The 15996-nt window shown below is 35.1% G+C and overlaps 1 protein-coding gene across 1 annotated transcript in view; it reads left to right on the top strand.

Annotated features, from left to right (window-relative positions):
• TNKS (tankyrase) overlaps positions 1-15996 on the top strand; it is a 182275-nt gene that overhangs the window by 77572 nt on the left and 88707 nt on the right. The window contains exons 4-5 of the mRNA XM_081221230.1: positions 9639-9675; positions 10435-10510. Of these exons, the coding sequence (XP_081077356.1) occupies positions 9639-9675; positions 10435-10510 (113 nt within the window). The remainder of the gene's footprint in view (positions 1-9638; positions 9676-10434; positions 10511-15996) is intronic.

The following is a 15996-nucleotide window of genomic DNA, read 5'->3' as shown; positions in this document are numbered from 1 at the left end:
GGTCCGGGAGGATCCCACATGCCGCGGAGCGGCTGGACCTGTGAGGCTGGGCCCGTGAGCCATGGTCGTTAAGCCTGCGCGTCCGGAGACTGTGCTCCGCAACGGGAGAGGCCACAACAGTGAGAGGCCCGCGTATCGCAAAAAAAAAAAAAAAAAAAAAGTACTGGCAAAGGGGCTTCCCTGGTGGCGAAGTGGTTGAGAGTCCGCCTGCCGATGCAGGGAACACGGGTTTGTGCCCCGGTCCGGGAAGATCCCACATGCCGCGGAGCGGCTGGGCCCGTGAGCCATGGCCGCTGAGCCTGCGCGTCCGGAGCCTGTGCTCCGCAACGGGAGACGCCACAACAGTGAGAAACCCGCGTCCCGAAAAAAAAAAGAAACTGGCAAAGGACATGGATTCTAGTCCTAGCTTTGCCACTGTATAGTTTTAAAATTTTAGGCAAGATATTTACTAATTTTGGGTCTTAACTGAGTCATGTATAAAATAAGGATATCAAACTAGTTTATCTTGCCAAGCTTGCCTTAAGATTATATTTAGAATCAATGAGTAAGTCAAAGGTACTTTTTTTTTTAACAGCAGTTCTTAACCTGTAATAACTTCATAGACTCCTTCATAGACTCCGTAGATTCTGTAAAAACTCTAAAACCGTAGGCAAAAATTTGAGTTTATCTTCATCTGTGCAAAGAATTTTCTCCTTACGGAGAGGGTCTAAAGCTGCTTTCATTAGCTCCTTAAAGTGCTTCGTGATCCCCCCCAAAGTTAGGAACTATCATTTACCGGATCTAAATCTTTTATTAACACAGACATACACACACTCAATGCCTCAATCTCTCTCTCACTGTCAATGGTAAATATCTCAAAGCTTTAAGAACATAGTGCTTAGCTCTGTCATCTTCTGAAAGTGGTCCTCAACATCTTTTCCTTAACATACCTGGCAGATAATGTTTACACGTGTGATATACTTCCGTCAGTGACAGCTGTGCACTGCAACGTGCTAAATGAATAATATATTCTATGGATTTGATACCATTCCTCGTGTTCTAGCTCTGATTCCATCACTTTTGTCCTACTAAGTCAAGATTCAGTACATGATACAGTAGTAGTAGCTGTGTTATACCTGGCATATTATAGATAGTGAATATATTTTGTTAAATGAATAAATAAATGATGTCTTTCAAAGGAGAACTAATAAATGAGTGGCATTAAAAGAGAGAGAGAGTTTGAGTGAGAAAGATTATGCCCAGGATAAAATACCATTACTCAGACTTCACTAAGTTTAATTAACTCTAACCCTGAATAAGAGATTTAGTGATACTTTGGGGGGAAATATAAGAAAAAAATAAGCATTTGCAGCTTAAAGAAGTAAATCATAATTGGTGCTTCCTGAAAAGACCAAAATTGCAAAGTTGCTACATCTTTCAGAGACTTTGTAAACAGGACAAAATATACAAAGAATAAAATGCAATCATATACAATAATTACAGTGAAGACAAGACAATTCTTACATCATTCAAAAAGTAGTCACTTGTACTTCTGCATTAGCCTTAGTTTCCTTAATTCCTTATATTTGGTGTAAGAAGGCAGAGGTCTGACTATCCCAAATAGGTGTCTCACCAAACTCCTAGCCCTCAGTAGGCTGATGCATTGAGGGGCTGACCATCCTGATAAGAGCAAGGACTGCAGGAAAGTAATTTCCTTTTCACAGATAACAGTATGGTTCCTATAAATCAAAGTATGCTTTGTTCATGTATTCTCGTAGCTCTGAGATCGCAGGTACTACATACAAAACAGTTCCTTGAATGAAGAGATTAAATTTGTATATTCTCCCTATTTCAAAAAAAGTACAAAAGGCAGAACAAGTGAGAAATGAAGAACTAAAAGCTGTGCAAATTAGTTCAGTTTTTAGGTGAATTGCCCTCAAAAAGAGCCAAGATTGGGATTTCTAGCTGTGAGGTTGAGATTTCTAGCAGTACAGTACTGTCATATTTCTCATTAGTCAACTTTTTCTCTTTTGTTCTTTTCCCTTTCTGTAGGTGGCGTGATTATATTCCAGAATAAAGAATTTTTCAAATTTTAAAAAAGATGTGATTTGTCAGTTTCTTATAAAGTTAAACATACATTTACTGTACATCCCAGCACCCACACACCTAAGTATTTGCCGAAACTAAATGAAGACACATAGGTCCATACAAAATCCTGTCTGAATTTTTTTTTTTTTTTTTTTGCGTTCCTCGGGCCTTTCACTGCTGTGGCCTCTCCTGTTGCGGAGCACAGGCTCTAGATGTGCAGGCTCAGTGGCCATGGCTCACGGGCCCAGCCGCTCCGCGGCATGTGGGATCCTCCCGGAGCGGGGCACGAACCCGTGTCCCCTGCATTGGCAGGCGGACTCCCAACCACTGCGCCACCAGGGAAGCTCCGCTGTCTGAATTTTTACAGTAGCTTTATTCATAATCACCAAAAGCTGGAAACAGCCCACATGTTTATCAACTGGTGAATGGATAAGCAAATTTAGGTGCATTCATATAATGGAATACTGCTTGATAATCAAAAAGAACAAATATTGGTAGTCCAAAACATGAATGAATCTCAAAAGCATTTATACTAAGAAAAAGAAGCCATACTTAAAAGTCTACGTATCCTGTGATTCCATTTATATGACATTCTATAAAAAGTAAAACTACAGAGAAAGAAATTAGATTAGCGGTTGCTATTGGGTTGGGATAGATTGATTACAGAGGGACCTGAGGGAACATTTTGGGTGATGGAGATGTTCAAATTTTGAGATAGTGGCTACACAGCTGTATAAATTTGTCAAAATTCATAGAACTGTACATTTGAAAAGGCTGAATTTTAATGTATGTAAATTGTACTTCAGTGAGTAAATGAAATATTAAAAGACATAGCACATGTACTATATCATAAAATATCCTAGAGGAGTCTGGGCTTAACCCTATAATCAAACATTAATGTATATGATAGCTATGTATACCAGGTGAGTCAAGTTTTGCTGCCAAATGAATTTTTAGAGCTTTGGGGATTTTGAATTGGCACATAAGAAATTGTGGGTTGATTGCTATAGAAGAAGGATCCCTGATATAGAACAAAGAATGTAAAACTATTGGCCTGTTTTGGATCAAATACGATTTTACTTTTCCAGACCATTTTTGGACAGCAAACATTGTGATAGTAAAGAATCAGTATCCCAGTTCTCTCAGCCCTGACCAGCCATTTATGCAGATAGTTGATGGCTTAAGCAGTGGTGGGCATTCCAAGCACCAGACACCACACCATACATGGAATCACAATCTGACATGCTTAGAATGAGATCTCCTTCCTTCCTTCCTTCCTACCTTCCCTCCCTCCCTCCCTCCCTTCTTATTTTCTTTGTGACATATCAAAAGGTCTTTTAAAGTACAGGCACACTTTGCGGAATGTCTCATTGGTTAACAATGTGCATTAGAAATACCTCTCCTGGTTTTTAATACCGAACTTTAGAGAATGCATATATATTATAATACAACATTTTTTGGGCCAGTGTTTGTTTGTAGTTATGTCTTTAATACTTCCGTTTTTTAACAAACAAATCCGTGAAAAGTCTTGAGTTACATTCCAAATACAATTGACAGAATGTCACAGGCAGGTATAAATTATTTGAAACCCCACTTAAGTGTCTGTAAATGGGATGCCTATCTAAGATGTCACTGGGGCTAAGTGAAGACATATTACTGCATACAAAGAAACTGGTTGGTAACAATTATATTATTTATTGACTGTATTATATAGTTTTTTTGCAGAGCCTTTGTTATGTCTGAGTGTAATTTTGTGTTTTTTAATGTTTTAGGACCTTGGTTTAGGTTTTTTTGTTAACATGTAATACATTGTAATTTTTATCGTTTAAATATTATAAGATAATATAGTTGTATTTGGGGGCCTTTTATCTTCGAAAATTGATTTTCAGCTGCCCTGCAGGGCAGGATGTGTGGGACACCTCCATTTTTCTAAAGAATTGGAAAATTCTTCTCAAGCTGCACTGTACTGGACAGCCAGCTTGGAGTTTACGTTAGTACTGCAGCACAGGTTTAATGTTAGCGAATTAGAAAGGTCAGATTTGCAGGGAACAGAAGATAGGAAGGATCTCCACCAGGAAAATACTCTACTCAAGCCTAAAATTTTAAAGCCCCCAATTGTTTAGAATCGATGTGGAGCATTTAGTTTGATCGTGATTCTAGACTTCTCTAATGCTGTGGACTTTGAAGCCAGAATCAGAATGAGTGGGAAGATTGATAGGATTCAGAAGTTGGAAGAAGGCATTGAGGACTCTTAATACTTTGTAATTTTTTCCCAACATTGTCCTGAAAATATTTATGAAAGATTTCAGAGAGCGAAATAATAATTCAATTGACAATTGAAATAAATAATTCAAATAATTCAAAAAATAATTTCAGAGAGAGGATGCAGATCATTCCTGGGGCCATGGGTACATATAGTAGATACCAGCCTGTCTGAAAATTGCTTTTGGTGGAAGACCTAGCTTAACATCTTGAGATCAGATTATTTCCTGGTGCTTCAGTGAAATTCCTTCCACAACTACGTAGCTGCTTCTAAAATGTCAAATCTATTAGTGAAAACACAATGGATTATGTCACCTAAATTGATATTTTATTCCCCATATTGGCTGTCAGTTTAGTTACAAGAATCAGTTCATCTCTTGTATTTGTTGGCAGCTTGATGAGAAAGTATCTATATGAGAATTAGCAATTCATGGTACTACTTAGCCCTCAGCAACAAAAGGGTCCCTAAACTTGATAATTGAGATTCTTGATTGAAGTCTTTTCTAGCTCTTACCTTGAGATACCTAAAGCATGAGGAATTAACACATGCTGTGGGAAATGCAAAATGTATTGGTCATTTTAATAGACCTGGAATACATTGTCTTCATTCCTACCTATTCCCTTGGTCCAAAATGTTAAAACAAACTAGAAGATAAAACTTATATGCTTACTTTTTTTTTTTTTGGCCCATGTTTACAAGCTCATGTGAAAGTTCCCTGCTTTAAAGTAGTTTTGATGGAAATATTTGGCTTATGTTATATAAATATGTTCAACCTGTTTAAAGCCAGTTGTTGTCATTGTTTCTAAAATTGTTTTATTACTGTTATTGTTGTGTTACTCTTTTGTTTACATCGCTTCTTCCAAAATGCAGATTTGGTTAGTTTCTGCTCCCGTTAGCCTTTTTTCAGGGCTTGACAGGTAGTGAATAATACTCAGTGAAACCTTAGGCAATTCATTTAATTGTCTTGGTGTCAGTTTCATTAACTGTAAATAATATGTTGATGATCCCTTAGGAAAGCTATTCTGAAATTGGGGATGAGGTGACAGGAGAAAGGTAACTTTCAAGTTACACCCCCCCCCCACTGCATATAACAAGAGGTGTTACTGATAGGCATGTATTATGCATGGTTTCAAAGTAGAGAAAAGAAAGGTCAAAATTCTTTTTTAGTCCTTTATTGCTTCAAGGATTTATGATTCTGTGTTCATAATTTTTCCATGTTGTTCCATCTCAACAAAACCAAATGACTCATTTTTAGAAAACTTAGTCTGCTTTGATCCTGTCAGTTGCTGAAGAAAAGAACGAAAGCCCCTTAAGATGTTGAAATTGAGATAAGCCAATAATTATGACGTCTATTTATTGATTCAGGTTTTCTTCATTTTTATTCAAAAAGTAATTTTGCCTTCACAGTAAGTGAAAGAGAAGTTGTTTCTAACTACCTCAGAGAAATACAAAGGGGAGTTTTATTTTTAACCTTTATTTTTTAACTTTCATTTTTAACCTTCTTTCTGATAACATATTGATACTTTTTAACACATTAGCTCATATCTCTGCCCCCCGGACTGTGTGTGTGTATGTGTGTGTATGTGTATTTATCTCTACATGCATCCCATCAATACTTAGTTTACTAATAAAAACTTCCCAGATTTTAGAAAGTAAACTTTGTGGCTTGCTTATTGTTTTTTTTAGCCCCACTTATTTTATTCTAATCAAAGAGAAATATTTTAAGCCATCTGTTTTCTCCATTTCTGGCTGCTATTATCTTGACTATAATTGCCTAGTTTCCTTTCTGGCTGATCTATTGCTAGCCTTTATCTGGATGTTATTAAAGAATATAAATGCTCCACAGAGCACTAGAGTCTCAGCCAGAATATTTTCAGATTCGCAGCTAAAATGAAATAGAACTAGGGGTTTCACTGTTAAGTAAACAGCTCAGATCTGTTGTCAGAGTGTGTGAGGGACTCTAAGTTCATTCTGCTACCTATTTCTGTAATGTAGCATTTGAAAAATAGCTTTGACTGTTTATGGATTGTGGTCCTCGGGCACCAGATAGTGGATGTTGGAATGTATTGCAGAAAAGCTGATTAAAGTACTAGGAACTCTAACAGTGAAAGTAGAAAGTCATTTGTAATACCTCAGTCTGACACTGTTGGGTGCACTTATATGTTTCCTTTTGAAAGCTTTGGTTTATTATCAGTTTATCCATGAGGGAATAACCTTTTTTTTTTTTTTTTTTTCAAAAAGTGCCCTTTGGAGAAAATATCAATAAGCTCTACTTGATGAGAAGCTTATGTAAGTAGACTGATTTGAACTTTGGAGATGCCAGATACTTTGCAGTTTTATTTCCTGGCTTTACTCAAGTCATGTTTCACTATGACTTCAATTTCTTTTTTTTTTTTTTTTAAAGAAGATGTTGGGGGTAGGAGTTTTTATTAATTAATTAATTTATTTTTGCTGTGTTGGGTCTTCGTTTCTGTGTAAGGGCTTTCTCTAGTTGTGGCAAGCGGGGGCCACTCTTCATCGCGGTGCGCGGGCCTCTCACTATCGCGGCCTCTCGTTGCGGAGCACAGGCTCCAGACGCGCAGACTCAGTTGACTTCAATTTCAATAGTAGCTGCTCTCAGATCTCAGTTTCAGTATGATTACTGCATATCAGGAAATGTATACTTACACCAAAGTATAGATGGTGTCAGAATTTATTGTCTTCACCTCCCTTTACCCCGTTTGGACCACTTTCCTCCCCAAGGAAAGTTCACTGGAGTAGAATATGGGAATATTTTAAATAATCACAAAACTTGTAGATCTTTAAATATACTTTGCACTCTACTTGTTAAAATATTTCAGTATTTCCTCATTGTTTTCAAAATAAAGTTCCAACTTCTTAGAGTGCCATTCATGTGACCTTTCTGTTTCTTCTCTGCCTCATTCTTACCCATTCCCCTGCAAATGTGCTTTGTTTCAGGTTGACTGAGCAGCCATTGCCCCTCTCATTTCTTTTACTTTGGTTGCTTCCTTCTCCCTCACCCTTCTTCACCGGAGGATCACCTGTTCTTCCTTTAAAAACTCTGCACAAGTTTTCCTTCTTCCAGGAAACCTTCCTTGAACTACAGTTATCCTGCCTCCTATTAATCCTACGTAGACTAGCCTTTAAACTCTTCATAGCATAAGACTCATTTCCTACTCTCATCATTTGTTTACTTGATTGTCTTGTTTAATAGACTATTATTCCTTGAGTTTAGAGATGATAGTTTCTTTTTTTTGGTTTTGAATCTGGCCTATAGGCCTATCAAATAATTGTTTGCTGACTGACTAAATGAATGACTTTCATAGATTATCCCATAATTTCACTTATTTTGCTCTTGATTCTTAAGCCGTTAGAGGGTGTGTGTCATACTGTTTTCTCAGAAGGAGATTCTTAAACTGACTCATTCACTTCCATATTGCCACCTAAAATATTTAATAAAGGTAGGTCTTTGGTTTTAGGAAGACAAGAACCTTATTTGTGGGGGATTAGAATAATGTAAATCTTAAACTGTCAATCAGTTAAAGAATCTGGAATACAATACATGGGAAATTAGAAAGACCGACTCTTATCATGAAGCATGCATTCTAGCTTATCCATGTATATTGTTGAGCCCGTGACTTTATTGGTATATAAAATTCCCTTAGGAGAGAATAGATATTTAACAACTTTTTCCTTATTTGAAAATAACTGCTTACAGCTTCTAGATTTTAATAAAATCTTAATCCAAGAATCGAGACAAAAGTTTAAACTAAAAAAATATTTGCTAATGAAGGGTTATAGAATTTAAACGTGTGCTTGATGGTCCTGAGACGTCCTTAAAATATTTGCATCAGGGCTTCCCTGGTGGCGCAGTGGTTGAGAGTCCGCCTGCCGATGCAGGGGACACGGGTTCGTGCCCCGGTCCGGGAAGATCCCACATGCCGCAGAGCGGCTGGGCCCGTGAGCCATGGCCGCTGAGCCTGCGCGTCCGGAGCCTGTGCTCCACAACGGGAGAGGCCACAACAGTGAGAGGCCCGTGTACCGCAAAAAAAAAAAAAAGAAAAAGAAAAAAAATTGCAACAATATTCTGCATTCTGTAGCAAAATAAACAAAATGCAAAGAAATCCATATTTATAAGTGATAAGATTTTTAAAAGTAGTTTAAGCTTATTTCTTAGTAGAATTATAACATTTTAATCTAAAATTTTATTTTTTATATGTATACTTATTATTTGCCTTCACATAATTACTTGCTTAGACATTTTGTATAATTATTTCTTTAATGATATAGCAAACTGAGTCAGCATATTATACCTGAATCATGGTCCTGGCTGTTGCTTTTATTTATTCAGTGAGCAAACTCTCTATTACTAAAATGCCTTCAGTTGTGCTTGCAAAGACTTGTTTGTTAGTTCTTGAATGCCCTAAGAAATTTGTATTGAAGATTCTAAATTATATACCTATTTTCAGTCTGTGATATATTAAAAAATAGAATGGAGAAAAATTATTCACATCTTAATAGTTGGATGTCTGCTTATTCTCAGAGACCCCAGTCTCCTTTTAAAAATATTTTTAAGATTCATTGTTGTTAAACTTTGGTATTGAATTTGTATAAAGTGTAGGTTGCAGCACGTTAGAATATTATTGTCATTTAAGGATGTATTCACTGTTTTGGTTTTTAGAGCACTGCCTCCAAGGGGTTCATAGCACTTGGTACGTAGTTCACGTATTTCTAGTCTACAGACCTACCCTATCGAGGCAAAGGCTTCATGATCCTGATATATTTTTTCTTCTGCTATAAAGCTCAGCAATGGTAATTAATGTGTTGGGTTTTTTTTTTTTGACAAAACTTTCCATGTCATTACAAATAAAACTGAGGTTTTTTGAAGACTAGTAATTTGTACCTTTAAAGAGCCACATTATTTTGCTTTTGTCTCAGAATGTATTATGCTTCACAAGTATACTGTGACAGCCTGAATAGAAAAGGGGGGAGGGGACATTGTCTTCAACTGGCATGCTGTTATCAGAGGGAATGTGTTTCTGGACACGAGATTTAGCATTCATTGGTCGTCTGAAGAAAGCTGTTTCATCTGAGGATTGGACAAGAAGCTGCGTCAATTTGCTGCCCGTCTCCAAGGCACTGGTGATGCTGCCTTCACAAGCTGGCTAACGTCACGGCTCCATCACCCAGCGGGGTGTGGACTCTCTTTTTCTGTTCTTTTCTATTTAATTCTCTATTTGCTGCCTACTGCATTTCTTAATCTGTCTTCTGCCAAATGCTAACAGCATGATATTTTGCAATCATCTAGGTGAATACAAGAAAGACGAACTCCTAGAAGCTGCTAGGTAAGTGATTCCATTCATTTTAAGTGAGTATAATGCATTTAAGGGAGAAAAGGAGGAGGGCAGGTGGAGGACTATAAAAATTATAACATGTTATTGTCTTGCTTGGGTTTTATACGATAATGCGGATAAGACCGTATACTAAATCTTTGTATACTTTATTTTGCACAATTAGTGTATTAAATGAGACTGTCTTTCAATATGGTGATGATTGTAAGGTTAATTTTATTTGGAACATTTCTTAAGGTAACTGCAAACCCGAGTTGCCGAGCTTTTCGAATGATATTCTTGGAGTATTTAAATACCTATATCTTTATTTTTCTCTGGAAATTTTTCTAGCCAAGCTTGAATGAGGGGCATGAAGTAAATGTTAAAATTCTCACCCATTTTCTTTTGTTCTTGTTCATTTATAATTTAATTGATTAGCTTTTTACTGTATTTTATATGTGTTTTTAACTCCAGTGTTTTAGATCACTTATCAGAGTAAAGTTTGTTTGTAATTAAGAAGGTGACTTTATGCAGATAAATAAAACAAAAATGTAGAAAGCTACCTTATCTATGATATTCCACTGTATGATGATTAACAGGAATTATTAGGAATATATTGATTGAATTGAATAAAGCAAAAGAGATTCATTCAGAACCATATAAAAGAAATCAAAGCAAGCCCATATCATTTTCTACTCTCTTGTGAAAAATATCCATAAACATTCATAAGAAGTGCTATAATTTTATAGGAATTGACTTACTACCTTTTTGTAGGAGTGGTAATGAAGAAAAACTAATGGCTTTACTGACTCCTCTAAATGTGAATTGCCATGCAAGTGATGGGCGAAAGGTAAGTCATTTAAAATATAATATTCCCCTTCAGTGATTTCTTTTTGCTTTACAGTTAAAATTTTTAAAGTTGGCATATATATGTGTATACACATATATATACACACACGTATATATACATATATATATATATGGCTGTATTTTACTGGTACCTTTTAACGTAAAATGAAATGCTGCTGTGACATGTTCATAGAGCTGGTGAAGCATGGATCTTAAGCCTTTTCTCTTAAATGTTAGATGCTGAAAGTTATTTGTTAAATGGAACTGCAGCTTTTTTGGCGATTAAATTTATAACAACATATATTATTTTCTGTGTATGATAATGGAAATTAGAAATATTTGTTCATATCCTAATTACCCATCTTGGTTAGGATATATTTTTTATTTCTTTTTGGCAGAGGAAAATTTGTTTGCTAGACAACCAACACTTTTTCCATTTAAAGCTGAGAAAATGCTAATGATTTTTTTAGGTCTATTGTAACGGCCCTGCTTTTTTTTTTTTATTGGCTAAGTTTTCATCATTATATATTGAAAGAAAGTATTAAAGCAGAGAAAAATATTCTGTATTAATATACAGTTGTCATAAACGTAAGGTAATATATAAAATATGCAGTGGTATCTTCATTATCTGCTTCATATTCTTGCTGAATAGAGACAGAAAATGTAATCCTTTATAGCCTTTGGTATCTGACCGCAAAGTTTTGCAGTGATTTGCCTTATAGATATGGAAAAGCAAAACACTTTGTACTATAAAGTCTTCTTAAAAATGTTGGTTAATTTTTTAATGTTAAAGGATGGCTTTTATATTTTTAAAACCTAAAACATTTTTAAAGTTACATTGCAGATACTGAGGAATTTCTTGTACCTAATATTTAAAGAATTAATTCCTTTGGAATTATTTATATCGAAAATATACTATGGAAAGTATCAAGATGGATGGTACCCCTTAGAAATAATTAACTGTTTTGCTTTTAAAAAATCATTTTTCTCTGAGTGATAATTTTATAGATTAAAATTATTCAGCTTTCCTTTCACTTTTTTCCCTATTCTAATGAAACACATATAATAGTGGCATTGAATTGAATCCTCCCAAATATATGTTGTTATTGAAGATGGCTTGTATATTATTTCACATGGCCTAATGAATGTTTAGTTTCTCTGGATAATTTGGAGAGAGACTTCTACTTTCATGGTAGGTTAAATTATGTATATATAAAGCTATAAATTAACAAAGATTTACTTGGTACTATTAATGACTTTTGGGAGATGTTTTTAAATGGTAACTGCGCATTTTCCCTTCAATTTTGAAGTTGTTTTGGGAGTTTTAACTTCCTTGAGTTACTCTGAGTTTCAGATTTTGTTTGGATCCTTTTAGTAGATAAGGCAACTTTTATCACTATGCAGAAAGAACCCTTCTTATCTGTAAATGCAGCTATATCTTTAGACAGAGCTCTTTTAGAGCCCAGCCTACTTCAGTTTTCCACAGCCATTTTAATATTCCAAAATTTATGTGAGATTACTATAACAGGAGTCAGTTTCCATCCCAGCCTCATTCTCCCATCCTTACTTACCCTTACACCTTGACAGCCCCATTCCTAGCTCAGTAAATCAAAATAATTAAGGAGTGTGAACACTGATAATTAACAAATTACCTCTTCTCCTTGCCTCAATCCCTACACAAATATGTAGAACTTCTTTATTTTTCCTCCTCCCCAAAGGAGGATACACTTCCTTTATTCCTGTAGCTGAAACTAACATATTCCTCATTCAAATTCCTATGGCTCCTTTTCAGTATTACTCTATGGCATTTACCGCAGAGTTCTTGAATTGTGGTTATTCATACGTATCTTTTTCTTCTACTTGGCTATTAGCTCTCTTTTATACCGGACCAAGCCTGGCATTTTGCATGTAGCAGAAACTTAGGCTACGAATATGCTCCCAGATGAACATAATTTTATCCTTCGAGTGAAAAAAATCATCTGTGCTCTTTGCCAGTTAGAAAATTAACTCAGAAGTATATGAATGGGGAATTGTATATTTTCTGTTATTATATATTATTACTAGTATTATTTTATCAATTTATTTTTGAGTAGTTGTACCACAAGGGAGAATTATATATTTTAATGTGTAGAACATTTTTAAGAACATGTCTCAAATATTACTACTATACCGAAGGTTTCACAACATATAAATAATGTAATAATTTTCCAAAATGTGCTCCTATACTTTTTTAGATTATCAATTTTCTCAAATAAGATAGAAAAATAAAATTAGACTGAAGCATTTATTAGGTTTTGGTGCTATGCATATAACATAAAAAATCATTCAAAATTGTTCATCAGTATGCAAAATGCAAATAAAATTTCATGCTTAAAATTGAATAATGTTCATATTTAAATATTACCCTTGTTTATGGCACAGAGCAATTCTTATTAGATATACCAGTTGCAGTAAAGCCGTGAAGTGGTAGATATTGTGGGTGCTGATGGAGATTGGGAAAAGATCCTTTAGTTATGACAGTCTCTTTTGTTTTCTTGCTATTGATATCAAGAGGATGTGTAAGCAAATCTAGCTGCTGAATTACAAGTCAATCTTATATACTTAGTATTTTTCCAGGCCATTAGCATGTGTTTATCTAGAATTAGGAAGTCAGATTGTATATAAACAAGAGGATACAGGTACTTTACATGTATAATAAATTAGTCAGGTATATGGAGTTTTATTTCTTGTATTTGCATTTTAGAACACAGTGCAGAATCAAATTCATTTTTAGCAGGTTTTTAAATGACCGTATCAATGCTTAACTGAATCCTTGCCTGTCACTGTTTTTACTACGATTCCTGGTTTGTACATTTTAAAAGCCCATGGAAGTGTCAGTTTTGTAGTGTTTTTAGAAAAGCAATGTTCCTTATACACTAACTAGTGGGTGGAGAAATTGCCTAGATATATGTGGGGGGTTTAGACGTCAGCATTCCTTTTCCAAGTGGTACGTGGGCTTGTACAGTGACAGTGTAAATTTAAATAGTCTCTTAATTCTGTACTGTGACTTGATGATTATCCCATTAGGTAATATCTCAGTGGTTAAAATTTTTATTTCCCACAGACATTTGTTTTTATAACCTGTAGAATCTGAAAATAGTGAAGTACCAATAAGGTTTTAAGTAATTTACATGGTTATATTTTGCTTTTATTTGACATGTAAATCAAAGCAGAGCTTGAATACTCTAGAAATTTCCAGTTGTTGTTGTTTTCCCTAAAAACCAAAGGCAGGAACATTTTTTGTAATGTTTTGTTCTAAAATGCTACTTTCATACAATTACACGCATGTTCTAATGCTGGCCACTTTAGAAACATAGGGACATAGATATAATTTATTGTTCTTCTGTCTCCTGCCCATTGTGATTAGGCATAGCATTCCATAGTTTCTTATTTTGAATTGCAGCGACCAGGTCCTTAAAACAGATTGCTTCCTTTCTGTAATTCCTATATTTTCAAACTTAGATGTCTTGTCCTTTAATCTCTCTTTACAGCATGTTCTATCATGATCAGACATTTTGTTAGCAATTATCCAAATATTCTGGTCTTGTTTGATATATAAATTTGAGACGGTGGTTGTCTCTTGTTTTGCAATATTAATTTTTATAAGGATACCTTTTTACAATGAATGAAAATAAGTATTTGAATACATCTCAGATAATTCCAACACTCAACCCTCTTCAGAGTTCTTTTAGGTCCCTTTCCTGGCTGCCTTTATCCCCTTCCAAAATAAATGTCCTAAATTTATGCCCTCCTTATAACAAGGAATAGGTTGGAGTTTGGCATTACTGTATATATTCCTAAATAGAAATAATATGTATCTTTGCATGCGTTTACTATGCATACTATTGCTGTAATTGTATGTCACCAAATATTGAAAGTAACTAATGGTTGGTTGGAATTTTGTTTTTATTATAAAATATTCAATGTTATGGTAGTTTCTTTCTGCTCCTTTTGTTCATTCAGTCATCACTCAATACATGCCATGTATAGGTCACTGTGCTAAGTGTCATGGGAGATAACTGTGTTTAATGGTATTGGTTCACAAGGAGCTCAAAATTGTTAAAATGATGAAGACATTATCCAGGACATTGAAGCCAGTGCCTAAAAAAAGTATTCCTTTTGCTGTGATACAAAGTGTAGATTTAAGGTGAGATTTTTTTTCTAGCTCTTTTATTTTTAAAGCATTAGTATTTAGACATGTATGCTCTTCTGTAAGAAATCACAAATTTAGATGAAAGGCAACTGGAGGAGCATGATTTAAATTCAGAAAGATTAACTGAAGAGTTTCTCTAAATGTCGGATTTCTACTGTATAAATGTTTGCTTCCACAAAATAGTTAATAATGAATAAGACTCTGGAAATGGAGAAAAGTAAAGTGTTTAAAAACTATTTTTTAATAGAGATAAATCAGAAATAAAGTAGAATTTAGTACCATCCCTTGTAGATACCATAAAAAACTACGTGATATAGTCGAAAGAGCAAATAGGCTTTGAGGCCAAACGGCTGGATTCTGTTCTCTGCTCTTCCACTTTCTAAGTGTGTGACTATGGCTCTACAGTTTTCAGTGTATTCTTTACTAAATGGGGATAATGATACCCATTCCACAAGACACTTGAGAGGATTAAATGAAATAATGTGATAAATGTAGCACATAGAAGAACTTCAGAAAATTAGATCCCTACTCCTCTGATACATTTTTTGCTTTTGAGCGTATTTAGAATGGACACATACATACTTCTGAGTACTTCTGCACCCCCCACTTCTCCACTTAAATTGTCTTTATTACCAAGCTCAGTCCCAGATGGCATTTGAATAAAATGTAGGTTACCAGGTAATCTACAAAGCATACAATTGAATTAATTGTCTTGGAACTTGGTCTTTGTCTCCTCCCCACCCCACATCACATTTAATAAATTAAATTTGTTTATTTTTGCAGCTTATAAATTCATAAATGTGTTCATAAGATACACATACCCATTTAAAGAATATATTTATTAAAAATTAATATCCAGCTGAAAAATAATGCCACAACATTCATTTGAATTCCATAAAGCACATCCAGTGTAGCACAAAGAATATGTAGGATTAATGCAATGGTTTTTGCAATTTATACTTAAATTTTAGGGTTATGTGAATTTGTCATATTCTAATACAGTATTCTTGGTTAACACCTCCCTCCTTCAGTGTAAGTCTTCTCTAAATATTTTGCTGGAACAGGATTTTAACAGTCCTCATATTGTTACTTTGACAACCCCTCGATGAACCGGGCCACTCATTATTTATGCTCTTGTCTAGTCCCCTCCCACACAGACTGTGAACTAAGCCTGGGACTGCTTTGATGAATAAAATGAAGTAGAAGTGATGCCATGCCAGGTTTAGGACTAGCCCTTGGAATTGGCCTGGTAGCTGCAGTTTCTTGCTTTTGGAATACTCTTTCTTGGATCCCAG

Source organism: Mesoplodon bidens (genome assembly GCF_964165515.1).
Source record: "Mesoplodon bidens genome assembly, chromosome: 20".
NCBI classification, from domain to species: domain Eukaryota; kingdom Metazoa; phylum Chordata; class Mammalia; order Artiodactyla; family Ziphiidae; genus Mesoplodon; species Mesoplodon bidens.
This window is presented reverse-complemented; position numbering and strand designations above follow the sequence as displayed.